This window comes from Nothoprocta perdicaria, unplaced genomic scaffold (genome assembly GCF_003342845.1).
Source record: "Nothoprocta perdicaria isolate Ctin4 unplaced genomic scaffold, notPer1 scaffold_37, whole genome shotgun sequence".
Lineage (NCBI taxonomy): Eukaryota > Metazoa > Chordata > Aves > Tinamiformes > Tinamidae > Nothoprocta > Nothoprocta perdicaria.
The window spans coordinates 3306239-3331898 of record NW_020455610.1 but is presented as its reverse complement, the minus strand read 5'-3'; the positions used below and the strand labels follow the sequence as shown (position 1 = coordinate 3331898).

The 25660-nt window shown below is 39.7% G+C and overlaps 1 protein-coding gene across 1 annotated transcript in view; it reads right to left on the bottom strand.

The window, feature by feature from the left end:
• Window positions 1–11006: 11006 nt before the first annotated feature.
• SLAIN1 (SLAIN motif family member 1) overlaps window positions 11007–25660 on the bottom strand; it is a 37485-nt gene continuing 22831 nt past the window's right edge. Inside the window, exons 3-6 of the mRNA XM_026044529.1 lie at window positions 24748–25086; window positions 17061–17225; window positions 14877–15159; window positions 11007–11987 (exon numbers count right to left, since the gene is read on the bottom strand). Coding sequence (XP_025900314.1) covers window positions 11912–11987; window positions 14877–15159; window positions 17061–17225; window positions 24748–25086 — 863 coding nt within the window. The 3' untranslated portion in view covers window positions 11007–11911. The remainder of the gene's footprint in view (window positions 11988–14876; window positions 15160–17060; window positions 17226–24747; window positions 25087–25660) is intronic.

Here is a 25660-nt window from a genome sequence, read left to right as displayed (position 1 = left end):
ACTCCAGGCCCCTACCGTGTAGAAAAGGGAAGGATTTAATTAACATTTCTTATTAGCTAGCCCTAATGTGAGCACTCCTCCAAGGTGTTTTCRCTCTGCCTGAGCAATTAAGAAGCTTCCTTGTTTTACCCAGGATTTGGGATTACCTGCTATGGGGACACGATCGGCAAAGGCARGATTCGTATTTCCTACTGTGCAGAATCCCACCTCCACTTTTAGACCCGCCTCTAAACTCCTTCTGGATAGCTTTTTCTTTTATTGGATTCCACCAAGCTTASGATTCATCTCTGCTCATGCAATCTCTGCTGATGCAAATTGAAATGAAAAGCAGAAGCTTCCTGCTTGGAACTGTTTAGAAGTGGTTAAGAGCCCGGGAAGAACAGAAGCTTACATGGTAGAAAAAAGCATGTCACAAGATTTTCAAACATCAAATAGCAGCATCATATTCCTTTTCCTTTGCTCTTTTTTGAGATACTGGAGATGCCATTAATCCTGCATTTTCTTTTCCCTTTTAAGGGGTTTCTACCAGCTCAGGGCAGACCACAGTTTTGTGGGCGATGACTCTCATAACCCTGGTTTCTCAAAGTTAATGCTTTAAGATCAGCTTCTGTGGTAAAACCACAAAAAGAGGATGCCAAATAATGTTGCTAGAGACATTTCCTTATCAAGTACATACAATGTAAAATCTATCTGAACTGCTCTATATAAAGGTGCAGGGTTTGTTTTGTTCAGAATCTTGTTACTGCTTCCTCATTATTTAGTCTCTTTAAGGCAAGGGCTTCACAGCATCCCAGAATCACAGGATGGCTAAGGATGGAAGGGACCTCTAGAGATGATCTAGTCCAACCCCCTGCTCCAGCAGGGACACCCAGAGCACGGGGCACAGGGCGGCATCCAGGCGGGTTGGGAAGATCTCCARAGAAGAAGACTCCACAGCCTCCCTGGGCAGCCTATTCTAGGCTTATTCTTGAGTTTATCCAGTTTACCTCCTTAGTTGCACCCCATGCACCGCAGTTGAGCACCAAGCACTGAACCACAGACAGCAGGGCCACAATCTCGTTTACAGGCACTGAAAGAGAAGCACATGGAGATACCAACATGTTGGGTTTGCAATGGAAAGCCACGCCATGCCAGCAGCAGCACCAGAACCGTGTTCCACCASAGCAGCATGCGGCTAGACCAGACCCTCTGGCTCTCTGCCAACRCGTGTGAACCTCCTCAACATAACAGGGTGTTCCGTGTGGGGAACAAGCACAATTCCTTCAGGTTTCTGGCATTTTCTCCCCTCCTCTCTATGTTGACAACTAGATTAGCAGCTGGTACATATTAAGAATGGACACTTAAGGACACTTTTTTATTTCTTATTCTAGCCAAACTTTTCCTTGTGCCTGAGCTCTGATCACGTCCCATCTCATATCTTCTTGTCGATGGAACGTCCCAGGAAAGCCCGCCGTCCTCTGGGATAARGATGAGGTATGCATGAGATAAGGATGAGACATATACAACCATTTATATTGCTTTTTAGGSCTCTGGAGATCTTTTAAGATAGCTCTGCTTGTAGCTCAAAGAAAACAGTGCAGGGTCAAAGAACTGGCTTACAGTTCTTGCTTTGCTATTAATTTTTAAAATAAGAAATAAAGTGAAAAAAAAAMCAACCTAAATATGGTTTGAGAGGTTTAACAAAATACCACCCTCCTGCCCTGTCTGTACTGGTTCTCACTATTCAGGTTATATCAGTAGGGAAAATTTTGACTCTTTTCTCCATCAAAGCTACTTCAGCAGCTACAGAGTTGCTATCAAAACATCAAAAGCCATTTCTTCTCCAAAACACACACACAGCCACTCTTTACCCACCAACATGAAAACATACAGGGCCTGGGAGGAGGAGAGAACAAAGGAAGGTGCTGCTTTAAACACTCTTGCTTGTGCTGGAATTTGAAGCTAGTGAGGAAAACCCAGGCTCCAGATGCAAATGACAGGACAGGCTAAGGCAGCCTCTGTGTCTCCCAAGGAGCACCAGGCCCTTCAATTAACTCTGATTCTCTCTCATTTTCTATCACTTTATTTTGGCCTATCTTGTTCCATAACACAAGAACAAGAAACCTTCAGTAGTCCATAGAACAAAGCACAAAAGTCAGCAAGCTGTACATAGTCATTTCCTTATGGATACTTAAACTCACGACCAACCCTCTGCTCATTAACAGAACAGATTCCCATTCCCCCAGTACCTTCTTACCCAGGAAAGGATTTTTCAGACTTGAATTAGAAACTTGCATTATTCCACTGCTTCTAAACAGCTAAATCGTTACCTGTGTTTATTAGCATCGGATATTGCTATTTGCCCCACTGTGGCTCATGTAAACACTAAACAAAATTAAAACTCTATTATGCTGGGCTGTGTGAGTTCATCGTAAGGTTTTAAAGCACAAACTAYTTAAGGAGAGACTTGGCTGAGTCTATGAAAGACTATAAAAATATTTAATTTTAGATCACTAAGCAGAGAAGAAAACAGCGGAGTGGAAGTTTTCTGATTTCCAGTCTACTACTCCAAGTATTTACTCTTGTCCCAGAGCTGGTTTGGGGATTCTCTGGAAGCAGCTTAATTCATATGACAAGGTGCACAAACAGCTCACGCAATACACTCACCGAGATTGCCAGCGGCTTCACACAAGGCGTCCTGYTTTTACTGCGTGAAGTCCAACTCGGTTCCAGCCTACAGATACTTCCATAATGCAAACATTTAATCCTGCTACACAAGTGCGGGCAYGTAAAGCGGGATTTCCAGTGGTAATGAGGACTCTATAAAATGCATTCATTTTCACTACTTTGTCATTTGGTAAGCAGGCTAACACATGTCATGTTTTTGTTTTTTGTTTTTTTTTCTGTATCTTTTTCCTCCCAGAGGAAAGAAAAAAAAACRCAAGAGAAAAAAAATAAAAAATAAAGCTATTTCACAACAAACTTATCTGCTTTGTGAAACTAAGGAAAGGTTCCAAAACTCAGGGTAAAACTCCATTTTTACTGCTACACAAAGGATTAAAGGAATATACAGGAGATGTACTTTATAAGTTCTCTTGAAGAAGATGGTCTGCTTTTACGTAAACTGCCTTTCATCTTATCATATATTGTTCACAGTGAGGATATAAAGTAGACAGGATATTGAGTGAGGCTACAAAATGATGCAGAAGGAAATAGAGTTCTTTTGGGCAGTTTATGTTTTTAAACAGAGTAGAACTCTTTAAGTTTTCCACATCTACAGCCCTCTCTCTTGGAAGTATACTTGTGCTTATATAAACCTGACAAGGGCCTGTGATTTATATTTTGAAACAAGACATGAATTTCTTGAGAAAACTGTTGGTTTAGTCTATAAAAGAAGGGCTGCTCTTTAGAATACTGCCTAGACTTACTGTGAGGAAGCCTTTTTTTATGTAAATGAACCCTGGATTTTTTTTGCTGTGCTGCATTATGCTGTATTATACCCCTTATAACCATGACTTCTATAAATAATTGGAGCTTTTTCTGAATATKTGAATTTACACTTTATTCTGAGTGAATCAACTAGATGCCAGGAAAACCTATCTTTCCAGTTGCCTGGAACATCTTGTCAAAGAAATGGCTTTTTCAGTGGGTGGGTGTTTATTTTGGAAAATTTATCATTGAAAATGCAAAACGAAATCAGAAATAGCTTTAACGTTGTTTGATACACTGGGCTTGCTTGGAATTCCACAAAAGAAAGACTATTCTTATCTAGGCAGTGAATTCTATTCTGAAGCATTTTCACTCAGTGCCATCACACAATCTCTTTTCTGAAGTAGACTTCAAAATTTTTCCCTATACAAGTACAATAATGGAATTTTAGTTTAAACGGGACATCAGCAAGAGAATGTCAGGAAAATATTTGTCCAGTGTTTAATTTCAGAGGTGCTAAGAGTCTCCTCATTTGAGGTGGAAGCAGTTGGAGATGGGAGCAGTCAGTACTGCAGAAGAGCAAGCCCATATTGTATATCTGTGCCTAATTACAGTTGGCTCTTCATCAAAGAATAACACTCAGGAGTTGGCTTACAACTGCAGSGCCTGATAACAAGGCTGCCAGTGCAGGCTGATAGGAACAGCCTAGGTAAGGTAGACCCACGTGCTCCTCCTACCCAACTTCTGATCTCCGTCTGTATGAGGCTGCATCCAAAGTAATATGGTATCTTGACAAGCAAGATAAGCTTCACTAATACTCTCAATGGCTTCTGGTCCAGACTTCATATCACCCACATCAGAGCATATCTAAACCTTCAAAAGGAGTCATCTGCACTCTCAAGTAGCTCACCCTAAGTGCATTAAGGCCCACTTTACTCTCTTACTGTGCATGGATTGAAAATGTCATTTGCTGCCAGAGTTTCATATATATATATATATATATATATATATATATATATATATAAAAGGAAGTAGGTTTTTTTACCATGAAATCTGTTGTTCCCGTGAAAAGCAAACAATGAATACAATAAATTCATTTTGTCTCTTTTTTTTTTACTCTATTATATACAAACAAAAATACTCCTGGTGTATATGTGTAATTGTGAACAGTCAATGACTGCTCAGAAAAATATGGATTAAATCAAAACAAATTCTTGTATTTTTCTTTGGTTTTAAAAAATCACCTTTTCCAAATTAAATTTCCTTATGGTATAATAAAACTTTCACTTTGATTATTGCTTTACATTTTAAAAGAACTGAATGGCATGATATTAAGAACATCACATCAAAGAAAATGGATTATACCTTAATGTTAGAATTGGAATATCTCAGTTTTAGAACCAGTAAAAGGTTAATTATACTGGCTATATTTAACCAGTAAATGGAYATTTCAAGGACATCTAGAAATAAAACTATTAAAACCTATTGTAGTAGGGTTGAAAAGCAAAGTGGCAAAACCATAACAGTATCTTTTCTGCTTTCAATTATTGAAGAAAACAAATAGTTCCAAATATTCCAGTACAGGTGTGTTGTGGCTGACATCCAGATCATGCTTTCAGATGCTTTTATTATTAAAAAGTTCAGTCTTGAGTATATTTAAAATATCTTGTTTAGAAACATCTGCATGTAGTCTGTAAAGTATGCAGATTGGATGGACTGCAAAAGTTCAGTTTGGGAATTTTGCTGCAGGCTCTTTCTTTCTATAGGTCTGGCCAGAAGGACAAAAGAATAATATTTTATTTATCTGAGGGAACAACAGAAATCTGCTGATGAGTGAAAAAGAAAGAAGTATTATTTTCATTTTTTTAATGAAAAAATAATCTCATCAGGAAAAAATATAATATTAAATGCAGGAGTTTTTAATTTTGTAGGTAAAGTGTTTTACAAAGCAGAAAGAATGTGCCTGAAATGACAAAACACTTTCCTTTCGCTGTGCTCATGGAACAGAATCAAAGGGTTTGAGTGTTACCATCTTTTTGGACTCTGCTCTAATAATTAGCTTTTCCCAAGGATTTGATTTAATCTCAGGTCCCTACACAGCTGACACCAGCAGCCATGCATTTAGGTAATGTGTGTGGTAGGCTTTGTTGCCCTGAGAGCAGGACTCTTGCACGTGGGTGGATGCAGGCTGCTACTCTACATCATATGGCCAAATCTMCTCAAGATAGTCCCCAGGCACAAGAACAAGATATGTGGCCAGTCAGCATTAGACATCAACCCCTCTATACCCAGGAGAGTGAGCAGTATATCACCAAACAGCTGAGAAAGATGATGGTGATAGAATTGCCTTCATTTTGTCTGTGCTTCATGTTTGTGCAATATTATCTACAGTCTTTTCTAAGCAAACAAACTCATCTCTCTTGGCCTTTCTTCATATGGGAGATAGTAAAGGCCCCCAATCATCTTGATAATCCTACACTGGACTCTTCAGTAGCTCCATATCCCTCTTGAACTGTGGAGTCCACAACTGCACCCAATACTCCAGATTTGGCTTCACTAGAGCCGAGGAGAAGGGCAGGATCACCTCCCTCGACCCACTGGCAACACTGTTTCTAATATACCCCAGGCAAGGGCAGTTGGCCTACTTGGCTATGTGGGCACGTTGCTGGTTAACTTCTTGCCCACCAGGACTCCCTGGTCCCTCTCCACAGAGCTKGCTTTCCAGCAGGTAAAACAATAACCTGTAGTGATGCATGAGGTTATTTTTCCCTAACTTCTCCCTAATTCCTATTTTCCTCTCTAGATCTAGATTCATATGCTCTTCGTCACTGCACTTCTTTGTCTCAGGAAAATATTAAATTCTCTTCTTCACTACCTCCTATATCTGTATTCATAAACATCACTTCAATAGTTCAGCTTCTTTTACTGAGGAATAAAAGTTGYTAAACTCAGGATAACACTCAAAAATTGAGGAAACTGGTCACTATAGGCTCACAGTGCAAGGTAAGATACCCACAAGCACATCTACATGAATGGTTGAAAACTTCTCTTTTCCYGTAAAGCAATCAAATTTCACTCAGAACCATATAATAGCTTTCATTTTATGCTAAATTCAAGGTACTATATTCTGCCTCTTCATTTGCCCAGATTAATAAAACCTAGCACTGAGTACAGGCCAAGGAACTGGCATTTACTTGCGCATGCTGTGAAATGGATTGAGGAGATATCTGAGCTAGATGCATCCAAAAGGCACCTGGGATCTAATTCCAAAACCAATGATTTATGATAACATTTCAAACACGTACAGAATCACAGAATCACACAATGACTGAGGTTAGAAGGGACTACTGGAGATGGTTGCCCTGCTCCAGCAGKTGGCTCCAGCAGGGACACCCAGAGCACAGGGCGGCATCCAGGCGGGTTGGGAATATCTCCAGAGAAGGAGACTCCACAGCCTCCCTGGGCAGCCTGTGCCAGGRCTCTGKCACCYTCACAGGAAAGAAGTTTTTCCTCATGTTTAAAGTTCCTGTGATTCAGTTTGTGGCCATTCAGATGGCTACCTGTCACTGGCCATTGCCAAAAATAGTCTGGCCCCCTGCTCTTGACACCCTGCCTTAAGGTGTTTGGGCACACTGATCAGATCCCCGCTCAACCTTCTCTTCTCTAGGCTGAACGGGCCCAGCTCRCTCAGTGTCTCCTCACAGGAGAGAGGCTCCAAAAGCACCCGGCTGCTGTTCAGAAATTGGCAGCCAGGTTTCCTATGAAGATTTCTGAATTTCCAGCCTTCTCCTTTCCCCTTCTCTCCTGTGGCTGAGGATGTTTAGAATACACTACCACATATTCCCTGGAATATTGTGCTCTTCACCAGGACCTGGACTCATCAGTATTGCCAAGCCTGTTGCAGCACAGCTGTGTTTATCTCCACTGACAGAAATCTAGCTGCTGTAAGGATTATGTCAATAATCCCAGTCCCCAAAGAACTCCTGATACCTGCAGAAATTTGTAGATTCGGGGGAACAGGTTCTGTAACTGCCTCAAAGGTTCAACGTTTGGTATATATAAAAGAGCAACGAAGTTCCAGGTTCAAGAATGAACCTATCTAATCTCTCCCTTCCTTGTGTGGGACACTTTGCAAAATGTTGTTGTATGCAGAGGTAGAAAGATAATTCCTCAGGACTCTTTAGGTCACAACCAACCCCTTGAATTGCATTTGGAAGTAGTTGGCAGCCTGCTCAGGTCAGAAAAGTCCATGGGTGATTTCACTGAGATCCAACTTGTGCACCGTTAACAGCCTGACAGAGCTATTCACATGGTAACATCTCCTCATGCCTCATTTAAACTCTCTTTCCATTGCCATTAATTCAGATTCAGTATGATTGCTTACCTTACAAGGTAACAGCTGAAAGTCTCAATGACGGAGATACAAGATGCACAAAAAATCACCTCCTGGGGTTGGGAAGTGACCATACCAGAGACATACCATGGATCAAACCGGCAAGCAGCTAGTGAGGAACTGCACCAGTCAGAATGTGTAAGCATTTTCAGAAGTCACAAAAAGGATGGGGAGGTGGGAACAGAGAGTTAGAAGTGCAGATGAAGGAGAAAGGTTAGGGCAGGGCAGAAGGGGTTTAGGGGATATTGCATGTGAAATGCGACTCCATTGGGCTCAACAAAAAAAAATTAAACCAGGTCAGGATACAAGCTTTTCACCAGAATGGTGACAGAGGAAGCCATCCAGGCTTAGTCATTTCCTTTCTTATGCAGAATTTCCTAATATTGAAATACATTGTGCCTGAAGATTAAACAGAACAAATCTGTTTTTAAGAGATAGTGTTTGTTATTCCCTCTTTCAAGCTAACCCATCCTTCATTGTAAATATTAAATATTCTCAGGGTTTTTACATGAAAATGCTCATCATTAGTGTATGYATTACCATACAGGCATTCTGCCCTGGGCCACAGACGCTATGGGCCTTCATGCTATACAAACACAAAGGAAAAAAGGGAGAAGCCCAAGCCTCTAACAACTTGCAGTTTAGGCCTAATAAAAATAAAATAAAATCAGAAAAAAAAAATGAGCCTGTATGGGTTAACGATTGAATGAGACGGCATTGGTATTTTAACTGTTCTCCCGCCTTTACCAGTTCTGCAGCAGTCTTTTAAGTAAGGACTTTGAAGGCAAAAAAAAATAGAGTCCATTTATGCTAATGTAATATTCCCACCTCCAACGTAAACATGGAAGGAAGCTAAGAGGTGCTTTTGTTTTCTGCAGAAGCAAAACAAGCTGGCACGCTGGCCTTAGATAGGGAAGTCTACTTCGACACTGAACGAAAACTGTTAGTGGGATGGGACAGTGCCAATGGCTTTGAAATCAAGTGCAAACATCTCCTAAATATTTTCCATAAAGAGGGGGAAATCAGCAGCAACCTACAGAAAGCAGTTACTGGTGACACGGTCAAAGCAGCAAGATAGGAAAATGATCTTATAGTTGCATTTTGGATGGATCCCAGAAGCAAAAGACTGTACCAGCTAATGCCAAAGAAAAAGGTGGTGCAGTAGTTCAGATTTCAGGTAAGATGGTCATGGCTGAATGTTCTGTCTATGTATGGATGGTTTCAGTCCTGGTATCTTCAATTTATTATGCTGAGTCAGCAAGCCTAAGACTTAGCCAGCACATCAGGTTRTGGAAAAGTCAAGGACAGTGCCCAGGTTAGAGGACCAACTAACTGGGAAATTGGAGGCTTTATCCCAAGGGACTGAAAGAGCAGGCAGGACCTAAAGAAAGAAAGAAAAAAAAAAAAAAGTTGAGAATCATATTTCTATAGTCAACACAAGAGCTGAGCTCAAAATTGTTTGGACAGAAGGAAGCAGAGGCCTGGATCAGAGAGCCATTTCTGGAATTCACCCACAAAGAGACAGGAGTGGAATTAGTGTCCATAGACCAGAAGAGAGGGGAGGAAGCACAGGGGGCCACAGAAAGAGTTCTGAAAGGCTGCCTCTTATTTTAAAATGAAAATAACTGTGGCTACTTGTGAAAGCACCAGTTTGTTTATTTTACAGATAACAAATGCACTGCCTGGCCRTTGCTGCTGCAGATTACCCTGCAGGAGATTCTGCCTCAGACAAAATCCAGAGTGACCAAAAGAGCTGTGCTGCATATTCCACACATTGTGCTCCCAGGWAAAGACTGCAGTGCAGGATGTGTCCTGGCTCCCTGCACTAAGCTCAGGSGAAACAGGCAGGTATTGCAGTCACAGGGACAGCAGCAGTGCCAGAGCCTGTGGTCAATAGCAGAGCAGATAAGAAATGAAGCTGTTTGCACTATGGGTTTCATCCTGAAGTTTGATGGCATCCAAAGTAGCGTGATGGCTGTTTTTTTCACCAAAAAAAAAAAAAAAAAAAAAAAAATGTTTTAAAGGAGCAGAGTTATGTAATCACCAAATCCTGACATGAGGAAAGACACAGCAACAGAACAATTGGATGTAAGTGTAAACAAGAACAACTGCATTTTCGTTAAGTGGCTGCTATACCAAAAATGCTTCATTCTCCTCTTGACAACACATTTTGTAGTATGAAATTTAAGCATCCAAATCACAGACATTTGGGTATCTTTCTTTAACAGGTTGTCATCACATGTAAACAACACTGGGAACATATGCACCGAGTTCAAACCAAAAGCCTGGAGAAGAGAGAAAAAAACTTTAGCTACTTGAGCTACTAAAAAAAAAAAAAGTATTTTCATAGTATATAGTGCCCTCCTGTGTACAGCTGCATTATTACCATCAACAAGCAGTCAAAAAGAGTTGTCCACAGATATGAGCAGTAATTTCTTCAAATTAAAGTTTCTGATGAGTTCACAAGCACTATGCACTCAGGTTGAGACACTCATCTGTGCAACAAGAATTTCCATGCTGGAACTTTTCTTCATACCTTCTTTGATGATTTTGAACTTCAGAAAAATGAACTTCAGACAGATTAAAAAAAAATGACTCTGAGAAATAAGTCTTTTATCTCTGTTAACAGTATCAAGCTGTGTGCTGCAGGCACTACTGAACTACTGTACAATCATTTTTCAATTTAATAAATGCTTTGCTCATCACTAAATTCTTCTTCACTTTTTATTTTAGTTTGCTTTTTTATGGACAACAGATCCTCAAACATCCTCAAGCAGTGGCTATATCCGTGGCCAAGGACTCACTTGGTAGTCATCCTCTGTTTCCTATTACAAGTCACAACATTTGTACTTGTAAAATCTGGATATTAAACAGAACTATTTTCTTGAATCTATATCAAAATTTATTTAAAAATAATATTTATCCATCTTCATAGCATGATTTAAAAAAAAAAATCAGATGAACTTGGTATATATTTGCAAGAATGCAACATACTCTAAATATCAATCAATAAAAACTTCTGTAGCTATGAAGTTGCCAAATTCCCATGTTTCCATTGCACACTGAAACCCAGCATTATTGCTGAAATAGATTCTTTATTTCTGAAACATTCCAAAACAGCAGTATACACAGTTGTAATCAAATATTAAGTCATATACCATTATAAGAAAGCATTGATTAGTGCAATTGGATTTTGTAAAAGATCTATCAAAAAGATTTATTCACATTAAAACTCATTCATTTCCTATAAGTAATTGTTAATAAAACATTAGAATTTTATTCTTGGTAATAAAGTACTGAAAACCAATTGTAGTTTTAGAGATCACGGTATCTTGGTAAGTGCAGTGTGACTGATGCTGCCTTTTTAAATACAAAACACTATGACAATAAATTAACAATTGAACAAATAGTGAAAGACCAACAAAACCACGCTGACCCAGCTGTATGGCAATTTCCAGTGAATGCTACCTTTTTTTTTGTGCTTCTGCAACATAAATACACGGCTCTCTATTGCCAATGGTATATTTTTGTAAGATATGTTCCTAGTGCTAAAAAAGTACATTACCCCAAAAATATTATTTATGGCACAGAAAAGTTAAATTATCTCTCTGTTTTCAATGTTCAGGCAAGTTTAAATGAATGTAAGTATACAAAATAAAATGTATTGGAAACACTAAAAAAAAAATTCAAGCACATACATAGTCCCCCCCAATTCAAGATAAAACACATGATTCTTTTACACTGAAAAWTTATCTTATATTTTCAGTTTGGCAAAGCTGCTCAGAATAGGGCTGTCTTCTAGTGTTGTTTCAAAGGAAGCAGTCTGGTACTTTGCACACRTGTAATATTCCCTTCAGTTCTAAATGCTCATGCTGCCATTGTTAGGCTGGTAACARCGCAGCTCTTCAGGTAACTGATTAAGTGCAATATTTAGTATTTAATAAAAGGTTCCTTTTCTAAAAAAATGACTTTGCATTATGGATGTTTAAATATTAAACTCTCAGGGGAAACAAGAGCGTATGACCCTCCCTTCCCAAACCGTTGCTACCCAGCCAGCTGGGTAATGAAATCCACATTATTTTTCTTCCAGTCTTCTTGGGTTATTCTTCATCAATAGCAGCCGTCTCTCCAATTCCCATCCCGCATCGTGCTAAGTGATGAAAGAGGTTTGGGAGGCTGGAGAAAACTGTATTAAAAAGACACAAAAAGAGAAAAGAAGCCATATTTTGTGTAAAAGACATATCCTCTAGGACCCACCTCTACAACCTTCACGTTCCTGGGCTGCATCTGTCCCTTGTAAACGAGGATTAATTTAAAAATATTTGTTGACTATCTTTCAAACTTCTAGGTACTACCGAGATAACTATTTCTAACCAAATCAAAGAAAAGGATAAAAATCTCTGCTCTGACAGAACAGTCAGCTCACTGATGGCTAGAGAGGCTACCTACAATTTGTAACCATCATGTTTTAGTTGCACTAAATTTTACTGAAAATAAACACTTCCAGTTCTGTGAAAATGCTTCTTACAAAACCATTTCTCAAGCATCTTTCCCTTCTTTTCTTTGCCTTTAGCTGCAATTGCTTCAAGTTACTGATGCTTCTCCTCCTTTCCAAATGCCCTGCGCTGGAAGAAGGCCAAGGTGTGTTGTAAGGCAGACAAGGAAGTTAAGAGCAGTAACCACAACAGATTCTTGTTCTCTCTTTCAGCTATTCTTCTAGTTGCCAAAGGAAAAAAAAAAAAAAACAGAAAGAAAAGAAAAAAACCCACACTTATTTTTAAAGGGTGTTCCAATTTAGGGGAGTTCTAACCAGGCTGCTTTTATGCAATTCCACTTTTATTTTACTTACCTTTCATAGAAAACCAGCTATGTGAGGAATAAAGTGTGCCCATCTTTTATTTCAGAAAACACAACCTACCTAAAAAGGCTGCTTTCACTTCTTTCTTTCCCTTTTCTATTTCTTTGAATAGAAGAGGAGRGAAAATACAATCATCAAACTTGCAAAGAAAACAGAGAGGATGAAAAATAAAGAATAATTAACTAAATTTAAAATAAATGTAAGAATATTGCTACTTATCCAAACCTGAACTTTTGTTACAGGGGAATCAAAAGGAAAACACACTCAGTAGTTGAAAACTGTCGGTCCTTTCTGCACTCAACATCATGCTCCTGGGTAAGGAGAAAAAACAGGCTTCTAAGAAGCCAGGAGCGTGCAGTTGGAAAGGGAGACTGGGCCCATCCATGGAACTGGAAAAATGGCCACTTTCTGCCTTCCCCTCACTTAAAAAAAAAAAAGACTATGTCTTTTTGACTAAAAAMGTCTTTATGACTAAAGACACTAACTTTCAGTCCACTAATAAAGCTAGACTCTTGAACTGATAATCTGAAATGCCATTCCTTGGAAATAACCACAGTGGCAAAACAAAAGTGCTGAGGAAATATGCCTCTTATGGATGAATTTCTTCAAAGAACAATGTATGTATAAACTAAAATCACTTTTATTTGCTATATTAAAAAAAATAACTAAAAAGAAATCAGGGTCTTAAAGAGTTTCAGGCTGACCTCCAGTCTGTTAGTGCTTTGAGAGTCCAGCAAACAGGTCACTCACACAGTGCAAACATAATCTGTCTTCTAGGATCACTGATCTGGCTCTAGAGCAGCCTATGGAGCAGGTGAGAAGCCAGAAGCCTGGATTTTAAGCACAAAACACAGCTTTGTTACTCCTCTGAAGCAACTTCTAATAAAACCAGTGTTGTGTGTACAGTATTTCACCACCTGAAAACTCTCACTTCTGCTTTTCTCCATCATTGTGTGTTGTATGAAAATTTAGAAAACAGCAAGAGATTGGCCGTCACGGCCCAGAAAGCGTCTGTCTTTTTCCTATGTTACTATGAAAGACTTAAGAGATCTGCAGAAGGAGAGAAGGAGGATGAGGAGAGGGGGAAAAAAAAAAAAAAAAAGAAGGAAAAAACCCTTCTATAAAGAAATCTCACAGAGAGGGTTCCAGCAGAGAGCAAAGAAGGTTATAATGGAAATCTCATAGCGCAGTGCTCATCAGCAAAGCAACCTGACAGCTCCTTATCAACGTTTCACCGTAGTTGGTCAAAACCTGTTGTCAGTTACATGGGTGTAATCCCTGAGCAACTCAACTGAAGAGACAACGTGAGCAATGGAACTTCCTCTGGATCTGGCAGGTATGAAGCAGGAAGAAAAAGAAAAATGGTGAGAGTCAGTGACAGCTCACCCCAAAGAGAAGCAAGGGATCACACGGTGGGCCCTCATAGTGGCAGGGGTGCATGGAAAGGGAATTAAGATTTGGAAGATCTTGACATAAGATCTTGGTGTTTTGGGTTTTTTTTTTTAAGAATTTCCAGTTCTAGTCATATGAACACGCAGCTGAGAGTTAATTTCAATTCCCTGGTGTGATTATGTGATTTAATCATAGCCTATTTCCTCAAGCTTATTTTATTGCTAAAAATAATTTGGAGACTTAATTTTCTTGCAAAAAGCAAAAATGTATTTGCCTAACAGTATAGCTCACTGCAACTACACGATTCCTCAGGATTTCCTCTTTGCTTATTGTTCCCCAGATGGAACTTTAAAGCCCTGAGTTGCAACCCAAGACCCTACTATCTTCCCTCAAGATCCTTAAATTCCAAAACGTGCATTTCTACAGCCTACAGCCTTTCACAACAACGGGGAGGCAACTCTCTACTTGTGTAGTCTCAAAAAATATCCAACCAGTTACCCTGAAATAACAGTGGGCACAAGTATTGAAAAATGAGTCACATATAGAAATGATGCGAGATTTCCACCTGCTTTGATTTCTTACTGATGGATGGTAATTGGTCCCAATTAGATTTAAATAAGATATTATCAAGTACCACAGTGTGAATTAACAGCAGGCATTGCTTATTACTGTTTGTGGAGAGAAATCTCCGCCTGCCCAATGACTCCACATCAGCAGTTAGACACATTTCTCCTTTGTAGCCCGGCTTCACACCTCAGAGAGCAAGAAAAGACATTTCTCAAGCCAAAATCAGCCACTCAAGACAGGAGACTGTTCAGCTCTTACCTTCGAACCGGCTGTGCAATTTTACTTCTGGGGATGCCACTGCTATTGATGGCCAGCGATGGTCGCGGAAGAGCACTGCGCCCTAAGATCCCTTGGTTGGCAGTTTTGTTTGGCATTGGGATTCCAGTGTTGGAGTACAACTGCGAGCTGTTAGACACGGGAATGCTGCTACTGCCTTGCACGGTTGGGCTTACGTAGGCAGTAGCTTTGAGAGGCTGTCTGGTAGACACTGGAAAATGTCCCACACTGTGAACGCGGTGCTGCAGCTGTCCTGGCGAGGGAACTGTAAAGAGTCACAGGAAGGGAAGAAATAAGGTCAGGACGCAACAGGTGAGGCCGTGTGGTTTACGTCTAGACAGGTCTAACTAAGACATAATCATTACACTATTTTCTTGCTAACTCTAAGTATTGAAATAATTGTTGGATCCAATACTGCATCCACGAACACTGCATAAAAATAACAAAATCCYATCCCTTATTCTTCCTTCTTTTCCCTTTTAAAGAAACTTCATTGCAGGTAAACTAATTCTATCTATTTTCACCTACCCAGTTTCATCCCAGTTAGATATTTAAATGGGAGAAATTGCTGAAGATATAAAGTAATTACTGTTAAGCCACTTGGATGTTTGCAAAGTTGTTTGTAGTAACTACTTTTTGTTTAATGAACATCACACTGAAGCATTATAAAACAGATGTCTAAGTTTTATACATTAAAAAAAAAAAGACTATAAAAAGATCCTGAGTAAAACAACTTGCTCCACAGCTATTATGTAGACTATCATTTTAAATCAAAGCTACCAGTTCTCAAAGCTTTCGATAGAGATTCTCTACACAATCCTGCCCTCTGGTGTACATCTCCTGTGCATCTGCTTCAGAGTCCACCTCTAACTGTCAAGCACTCAAGCTAACCAGCACACATAGGCCTGTTCTGTTGCAGGTCTTTGAAAAGAGGCATCTTAAATTCATTCAAAGACATGGGAGACAAATCAGATGTGTGGGGCACTTAAATCATACTGACAATACATTGCTACAGAATTCTTAACATTATCATATCTTTTTTTWAAAAAAAACCCACACACATTTATAAGGAATGTTTCCCATAAATACGTTTATGTGTGTACATAAGCAACTATATGTCTACGTTTAAGAAAAATCCCATTTTGTRCATATACATAGATATGTATATCCACACACGAATATACAGATGAAGAAAAATATTTTTAAAGCATTAGATAAAATTAAACCCTCAAAAGACTACCATGCAAATGCAAACAGGGACCTGGACAGGTACTTCCATTCTCCTAGTAGAGCTAGGTAAAGGAATTAATAAATAAAATGAACCCAGCAGAAAATACATCTGACCCACAAGAATGCAATTAAATCATTTTGAAGCCATTTGTAAATTCTGCTGAGATTCAAAAGAAAACATCCACAGGAAAAGGTATTGCTACTTTCGCCTTCATAAAACACATTCAGTTCTTCTCTTCTTTGGGACAAATGAAAGCCCCTTTTTTCCTTTCCTGCTAGGCTAATTCAACCACCGTGTTACAAACGATGGGCTCGGCTCTTCATCTGTCTCACTGATGTTCTACATGGAGGATTCAAAATATACTTGAACTCAATATTCCCCCCCTAGTCCAGAAAGCACCTTAATAACCAATTACACAGTTATTTTCACTCCCCCACTCAACAGGTATGTTATACTTAAGGATTTAATTCTCTAACTCATTTGTTTAGAACAAGGAGGCTCAGTTTTAACAGGAAAGAGGTCCTGTGTTTTAAGATGATATCTACATAGTGCATTGTAAAAACAGCACTGGCTAAACTATGAATAAAAGCAACATTTCAAAAACCAAAGCTAAAAACATAAGCTTATGTGAATTGCAYTGTTGATGCCTCTGTGTCAATGATAAAAAAGTTTGGTACAAGATGAATAGGTAGAAAAATGAAAGAAGGTAATGAAATTCAATTATTTATATTATTTATAATTAACAAGTTTAGTCAGAATTTCCTTTCCAAAGTAAAAACTTTGAAAATACTGAGATAGATTAAAACGTAGTGCAAAAAGGACAAAGGAAAAGGCCTTCTTTTAATGTTTTGGCACATGGAAGATCAGTGATTGGGACATGTATTTTGCAAGTCTTATCAGTTGCCTGCGCAGAGCTAAAGGACGTAGGTACTCACTGCATGACTGCATCCGTGCAACTCCATTCGCAGCTCCGTGCARGCTGGAGTCAAAGCTCTGACTGTTCCTCACAGTGGCCGGAGAGGCAGCGAAGCTGGCAGTGCTGTGGATGGTGGGGGTGCTGGGCATGCGAGCCAGGTTGGGCATACTTCTTCGGAGCTTATCTGAAGCAAAAGAGCACAAGAGCCACAGAGGGATCAGATTTGCCAACAGGCACCGGGAAGCTCTGAATAATTTCTGTAGAAAAGCAGAATTCCAACTAAATTACTTAAACACAAAGAAAGGTTTTTCACCATAGGAAGGATATGAATACATCAYTGAGTGCCTACTACCTGAACCCTTCAGACTACTGTATAATAAACAGATAATAACATAATTATCTATAAATTATTTTAAAGGCATCATTAGACAGCATATTTCAGGTATCRCAAGGATTTAAACACAGAAGTGTCACAATAAGGATGAGTATCATGTAAATGTAGAAAGTAGGTCGGATGAATCATGCCCTAAATGYGCCTAATTCTTCACGGTGGATAAAAAGCAAGGCTGCAGTGACAACGTCAGATGCAGGTATCTGCACTGTGGATATCTAAAGATAGGTGAGATGAATCCATCAGAAGTGACTAAGTCTAGTTTTCAGGTGCCAATGAGATGCTAAAAAATTCCATTCAGTACCTAACCTTATCAGCTTGTTAAGTCCTTGGGCATCTAAGTTTCTGCAGGTGTTCATGCACAAAACCTGCTAAGTCTTGATGCGGTTGAGTTGCTTGCAGCCCTGGGGTTGCCATCAGGATGCTCAAATCTGCTTCTCCCTCCTATCCCACTTGTGGTGCCCAAGTTGGGTGGTGGGCATTTTCAGCACAGGCCTGTAGGACAAGGCCCTGCACAAAAAGAAAGCTGGAAATGAGATGTTTGGGGGCAGGTTCAACAGCTAAGGCAAATGCCTAAGAGAGCAGAAGATGCCTGTAATCCCATCATACCAAGGGGATTTCACATCTGATTTGTGGAGAGAAGCTGAAATCAAGTCTGCTGTCTGAGGAAAATGTCCCAACCACAACAGCACTGGGTAAAATACACCAAACCTTTTTCAGTTACTCCTGCCCCTGGGTAAAGGGAGAGRAAAGTTGGTGATTGAGTTCTGTAGAGCCAGAAAAAAATGCTAGGGGGTGGAAAGACACGCACCCAGTATCCTGGTATGAGCTGCCTCCTGCAAAGTGAGGCAAGACTGCGTGAAAGTGAGGGACCAGCCATTAAATTATCATTCCATGTGGCCCCTCAGCCTGCTACTGTGCTCCGCTGACATGACTGCACTTCTGGTCCAGCGTCAGCGTGGGGAGCTCAAGAGTCTCTGCACACTGTTCCAGCTCACGGTACAGACGCGTYGGCAGACGTGTCCTTTTCTTGTAAAAGGCACCTACAACTTCTCTTTTCAGGYATTTTAAGATTCCAAGTTTGGATTTATGCACAAGAATGCCACCTACATCACACTTACAGCTTGGGATTGCTGTTTTGTATCCACCTCAGCATATACATGGCAAGTTCAAAATAGCAGCAAGCTGAGTTAGAAGTCTCTATTAATCAGCTCATATAAATATACACCCTACACAGCACCATCATCAGCAACTCTTACATTCACAGCTGCTAATAACAGGAGAGTAGTAAATGACATTACAGTTCTGTTTAAACACTCACACTGTATTGGTAGTCACTAATTGTAGCTTCATGTTGCCTGTGCGACTCCAGGGAACTGACTCAAGCAAAGCTACAACTCCAATGACTCATTATAACTCAGTCTGGTCAACAAAGTGATACAGCAACTGTCAAAATCATTCTTTTTTTCAATGGTCCAGGCTATCTAATATCCCCCTGTGCCCATTCCCTACTGCTAGTGCCTACTTGCCCTTTACATCAGAGCATGCACATCAGTCCCACAGTGTAGGTAACTCTCCCCTTTTATCCCACCTAAGATTGACATTCCCTTATTACAGAGAGTCTGATGTAGAAAAATACCACCGTATGGAAAACAGTTTAATATCAAATGTTGCTATGAAAAGTATTACATTTTAATATATTTTTAAAACAAACAGTAAGTACAAGAGATGGGATAGTGAGAATTTCAGTGCAAGAAAATGGAATGCAAAGTTTGAGATCCCTAAAATTGGTATAGAGGCAAAGCTCTCTCCAAAAGCTTTTCCAATATGAAACAGTTACAAGTTCCTATTTCTGAAATGTTTATGATTTTTCATACTGGAAAGAAATTAGTCTTCCAGTGATTCAAGTTTTGGTTCACAGTGGCAGGATACTCATGAATATCAGCATGGGATCCACAGTGCATGACCATAAGTTGTAGTAGAAACACCAGTGTTTTCACATTTTCAGATTAGCAGAATTAGAGAATTTATTCTCATCAAATAAAGATAGTATTGATTGGTATCTGAAGCTACTGTTGACTTTGGAAAAACAGTCTAGGAAATCCTAAATTAATATGTCAAAAAAAAAAAAAAAAAAAAAAAAAAGGTCTGAGCAGCAGGATAGTGGTAGGGAAGACAGCACTACATAAAAGAAGCTTTTGTCTAATACTATCCCTGTATCACAGAGTATAAGCGAATTCATAGGATTCTATATGCTATTGCATTCAGGGACTGCAGCAGCCATGAACAGGCATATCCTACTCCAACTATTATCCACTGGATACTATTTTTAATAGTAGAAAAGAAAAACAAAATGTATGGAAGTAGCTTGGATTTTGTCCACGCCGAGGGGTGGCCACTTCTGCCTCGTGCTCGTTAGTCCCTGCCCATGGCAGCAGACTGCTGAGCTGCTGCCTCTGCCCTAACGCGACACATTTCTGCTGGCCCACAGATTCTTTTCCATCGACCACGTGCACTGTTTCTTTGGATCTTCAGGTCCTTGTGTCTGCTGAGGTAAATGGCCCTGAAAAGCAAGGAAAACAAAGGGTCAGTTCTGTGTCTGTGGATAAAACAGGGATGCTTGTCTTGCTGTCTTTTGGCAGCTTTCATGTCCTTGGGTAATGCATTCTCTTTCATCTTTCTAATGAAGCTTGATCTGTCATCTGTTCCTCTCCAAAAGCAGTGGCGAGAGTCTTAAAGATGTTCTGTTTTTAACTGAATTTCTGACTGCTCTTCAGCTTGTATTAGTTGTCCTTGTTTCACATATCTGCACAGTGATCCACAATAAATCACCTTCTGCATGTTTATACTTTTTTTCCCTTCTACATTTGGCATCAGTTCTGAATCACACATTGCCTAGAGCATGGGACAAGCTACAGATTGGGGAAAAAAACCAAGATTCCTTTGCCCTCAACTAAAAATATGCAAGAAAAGACCACCCCCAAAGATCATGCTCACTGTAGTAAAGAAACTAGTCAAAAAGCAAGTCCCTTATTTTGTAAAATATTCCTCAAATTTACAGTAAAGACAGCAGTTTGTCTCTTACCTAGTTGCTTCAGTTCCGACTTTTTCAAGTTCTTTTCCCCCTCATGGACTTTTTTCTCAGCCTGGGACCTGCAGCACAACTTGCATCTTCTSCATCCAGTCGTGTCAGCAGCTGCCCTGGCTGCATCATTCTTCCTTCTTCCTCCTGACCAAGTACTATCATGTTCTGAAGATCAATGCTCATCTAGCATGCAAGCACTTGGAGTAAAGTTGCACCAAAACAAGTATTGGTCTTGGTGGGTGGTCAGAATGCAAAATCTGATCTTTAGTTTTYGTGTGGAGCTTCTTGATGAACATCATCTTCTCCCTGCCAGAACACCTCATGCAGGGAAGCAGTTCTTCTGCTTGCTCCTCAGAGGCAGCCCCTGATTATGGATAAACACCTTGAACTAGCCAGTCTTACAAACCTCATGGAAGCAGTTCAGAATCTGAGGGAACCGGTCTCTGGAACAGAAGAGTCTCTAGGAAGTTTAAAATGTTGCTGATGCAACAGGCAGGATGCCAAGTCAGGCTGAAATACCAAAAGGGTTTATATAAACCTGGTGGTGGTTTCAAGAATGGAAGGAAGGAATTACCAGACAGCAGGAAAACGGGACCTCAAGTGAACTATGGGAATAGACGCTGCGGGATTACAATTAGATGGCCAGCTGTTTAGTCTGCATCCAGGCTACAAAAGGGGTAGATTATCAGTTCAAGTGTCACAAAACGCCGGTATTTTGTTTAACACTCAGCAAGACTCAACAGGACCAGCAAGCCCTGATTTGGAATCCACCAAATCGAGGCGAGACACTCAGTGCCTGTGGGCAGGAATCAGACAGTGTAAGAAGAGCTTAGGCTGACCCTAAAGTGAAGCACCTTATAAGCATATTCATTTACTATTGGGGTTTGGGTTTTTTTTTTTTTTTAACAATGTTGTCCATGATTTATTTGAAGAATAAATATTATTTGAAGAATAAACATTTGAAGACGGACGGCGTTGTTATAGGAAGTGCATTGTAGTTAAGGAACATGATACAATGAATTAGAAGTATTTGTTTCTCAGAAAAATCTGTACCTCTCTCAGGTCTTCTTTAAATGATCCATTYAGACCCACTAGCTTTTTACAAAAAWTAAATGACTGCTCCTCTGAAAAGCAAAATGCCTTATCGATGTGCRGAGATGGAGTTTTCCAGTGAAACCCTGAATTATGTGACATTTAACTGAGAAGGAGAGGATGCAATAAAGCAAGAAAAAAGAGTTTCACACAAAATTTTCCTATTAGTGAATTGCTGTTCTTCACAACTGGAAATAAAACTGATTAGAAAGTAATCATGGCTCTGAGTGCTGCTATTTGAGCAGTTGATTGGGTCCTTCATTCACATATGGGCACCTATATCTCAGCATCTAAATGCAGATGTGCTCACAAGCAAGGTGGATCCCAGCCAATACATGCCTTGCATTCAAGGAATAAAACACTCCTTACTCGACCTTTAAAAAGGCATTTAGAGCAGTGAATCAAAAGCCCTCTCTACTTAGACCTTTGCAAGGCCCTGTTAAKGGAAATGTGGGGAAGCAGCAGCCACTGCTGATCACGGAAACCACGGCTCCCTGTGTCTCCACCAGTGTGAGTGCCAGTCTCCATTTGCTGCATTTTCCTTACTCTTTCCTTTAGGCCAGCAATAAGCTCTTCTCAGCCCTGTCAAAACAACTTTGTTAAAAGGATTATGGCTGGGGCCTGTCTCTTCCACCTACTGGGAACCTGCTACTGCTGTCTGAGTGTTTAATGGGATAGGCCCTGCCTAGATCATCATTTTACTTTATTCATTTATTTTCTTCAACAATTAATCCAGTTCCACAACAAGTAATAGGTTAAAGTTACTCAGCAGGCTCCTAATATCACAGTCACAGAAATGTATTCAAGTTTTCCCACTTTATTCATCACGTTTTACTTTGCAAGTAGTATAGATCTCAGGTTAGAATAAATATTTCAATCAATACTATATATTATATATAATTATATACTATATATCATATATAATTATATACTGGTTGAAGGTGTTGACAAATAGGTGTTAACACCTAGGTGTTAATAGGTGTTAAACAAATACAAATCACTAACATCAGGTAGGACAGCATCAYTGCTCCTTTCTGTTCTTAAAGGCAAAAAAAAATGTATTTAAGTAGCCAAGCTCTGGAGAGAGACACTCTGTCAAAACTAAACACTACTTTTCACCCCACAGTAAGTGCCAAACTGTAGTGCTGACTTGCCGCTTTGTCCTCTTTGATGGAGATTATGGTGTGACTGATTAGATGATCCATTGGCCAGACTGCTGACTATACAAACAAGAGCACCTCTGGTCTCTCTTCAGGAAGTTGGGGGGAAAGGGAATTGGGAAAACTGCTGGAATGACTGAATGGAACATCACAATTAATCAAGGATGCATTGATGCCTAAGAATGGTATTTTCCACATACACTGAAAGCAGTAGCCATCTAGTTAAGTTTCTCCATTTATTGCAGCCTACCTCTTCTCAYCTGCCCTACTGAGCAAATAATAGTGGGAAAAACACTATCCATCACATTGAGCTGGGGACAAATTCCTAGTTTGCAGTCTGTCTCCTTTCAGTGTAGTAGTGCCTGAAAGACAATGAAATTGCTACCAAGATGAGGAAACAACATTGTCATAACATTATCCAAACACAGTACAACAACAAAAAAAAAAGACTCCTCATTTCCCATAGGTAGTTCTCCTATATACGTAGTGCAAGTAGCTATTCCAGAAAACAGAAACTAACTGAAGTCATGTGTTGTGATATTCTGAACAACGTCAAACTCAACACCTCAAATGTAGCTATCCAATAACTCCAACTTCTTGGGAAAAAAAAAGTCAACCAGGGGTTAAAACTGGTCACTTTTCATTATTAAATAGAAGTTAGGAGAGGGGTAAAGGAGGATAAGAGAGAAGGAAAAAGGACGCTTTGCCACACTTGCTTGTTGGGTAGTATTTTCAGTATTTTTTAAGCACTCCCTGACGTTTCCAGTGTGGGAGTCCAAGGCTTACACTCCACTAACATGAAACATGAAAGGGTCATTAAAGATTACTTGGAAATCAAACATGAAGATTGCAATACTGTATCCTGTCCACGTTCCCCAAACAAGAATTTCTCATCTCTTTCCATTCTATCCCTCAAACAGATTTTCCGCAAGTTCTTCAGTGCTGTCCTGTTTTTGTATCACAATGACAGGAAAAACAGCACTCAAATTTATATAGCACATAGGCTCTACTAACAAATGTCCACATCCTTGTACCTGATACCAACTTCAGCCTTCCTTATACACTGTCATGCCATGTCCTACTTTGATTGCAAGTGTTTTTGGCAGCATCCTGTCAGGTGCTATTTGTCAGGTAAGGAGCATGCATACTCATGGCACTCTCTATATAAACAGTGACTGCTTTGAACACCACATTTATTTTCTTGCCCAAAGGTGAGATATAACCTGTAACGTTACAAACAAGATTACCTCAAATTAGCTTGCAGAACAGAGTGAGGCAGTAGAGAAGGCAAATTAAGATCACAATAAGGAATGAAAAAGAACGTAACAGGAACAATGGAGAGAAAGTTCCATTTGCAATGAGCAGCATAATAAAAATTTCTTCCAGAGATTTTTGAATTACATTTCAAATRGAGTGAAAAAGGCAGCAATGGCTCAGGGTGGTTTGCGAGTGACATTTCCTCTCACTACTTCAACAATCTGCCCAACTAGACTTGGCACTGCCAGCGTGAAGAGCACAGCGTCGACCTTCATGGGAAGCCCCATGGGTTCACAGAGTACCTGCATCACTGCAACCCCTTTTGTATTCTGCTATAATCATGATGGACATATATAGGCCAGGCTTAAAGCTTGACCAATTTTTCCAGACAACTATTGGTCTGTTACAAGATGCTCATTTTTCCTTTTTCTTCTTTACTTGTGCTCATTCTTGCAGCCATCCAGAASTGATTAAAATGACAATTTTCATGACCATATCACAGATCATATTTTGTAACGAGTTACTTAACAACAACATACCTCAAACACTGCAGTCACAATCACTCACAAAGACTCAACTTGCTTGTCCTGCTTCATGGTCTAGCTGTCATAACCTGAACACATTACACTTGATGACAACTTGATCTTTAAAAGGGCACTGACAATTTGCAAAGAGGAGAAGAACAAAGAAAAAACATTTTTCAGAAAAGCGTGGAACCCACCTCCATTAATCCTATTTGGTTGCTGCTCTGGAGTTTGGGCTGGAGGAGGATAGTACGGCTGCTGATAATTATTAGAAGGGAAGTGCTGGGAAGTAGGGCTTCTCCTGCAGTCCCGAATACTGGAAAAAGTCTGTGAGTGCGGAATTCCTCTTTGGAAAGGGGAGCAGCGARTGAGTCGAGGCTGTGGAGGTGGAAGGTGGTCAAACTCTTCCTCATCCTCAAGACTATAGCGGTCATAGTCCTGATCGCTGCAGGTCGCTTTCTTTCCTGAATGCAGAGATACACTTGAACTGTGTCTTGATACAGATGCTGAAGTAGAAGCATAATCTTGTCTTAGGCCTGTAAATTTTAAGGAGAGGAAGATKGACTTTCTGTTAAGTGCTTAATTCCAGCACACATTTCAATCTTGCAAATTAAAAAAGCAATTAGATGCTATTCTACAAAGGACTTTATTTACAATGTTACCACGCTGAAGATCTAATGTAGTATTCAGCTGATCTAACTTTAGGTGTCTACATTCTAGATGTCTAACTCTCATCTACTTCTCTTGAGAACTCTTTTCAATTAAAAAATAAAATTAAATAAAAAGCTAGCATCTTCAAAATGCAATTCCTGGGAGCTATAATAGATACCTTTCAAAATAAAATCAATAGCCCTCAGGAGGTGCTCATTTCTCTGCCACTGAAAAGACTACATGAATATTAAGTATTTAACTTTCAAACACTCTAAATTAGAAGTTAACTTCATTTGCCTGTTATTATTCAAAGTTATTGCAAAAAGTATGCAACAGTATGCAATAAAGTGCTAACAAGCCATTTGCTAAACAAACTCCATGTAAATATTGTAGCTCTCTAACTTCTCTGAACCAGAATTCCTTCCCGGTAGTACATGATATCAGGGAAAAAGGCTTAGA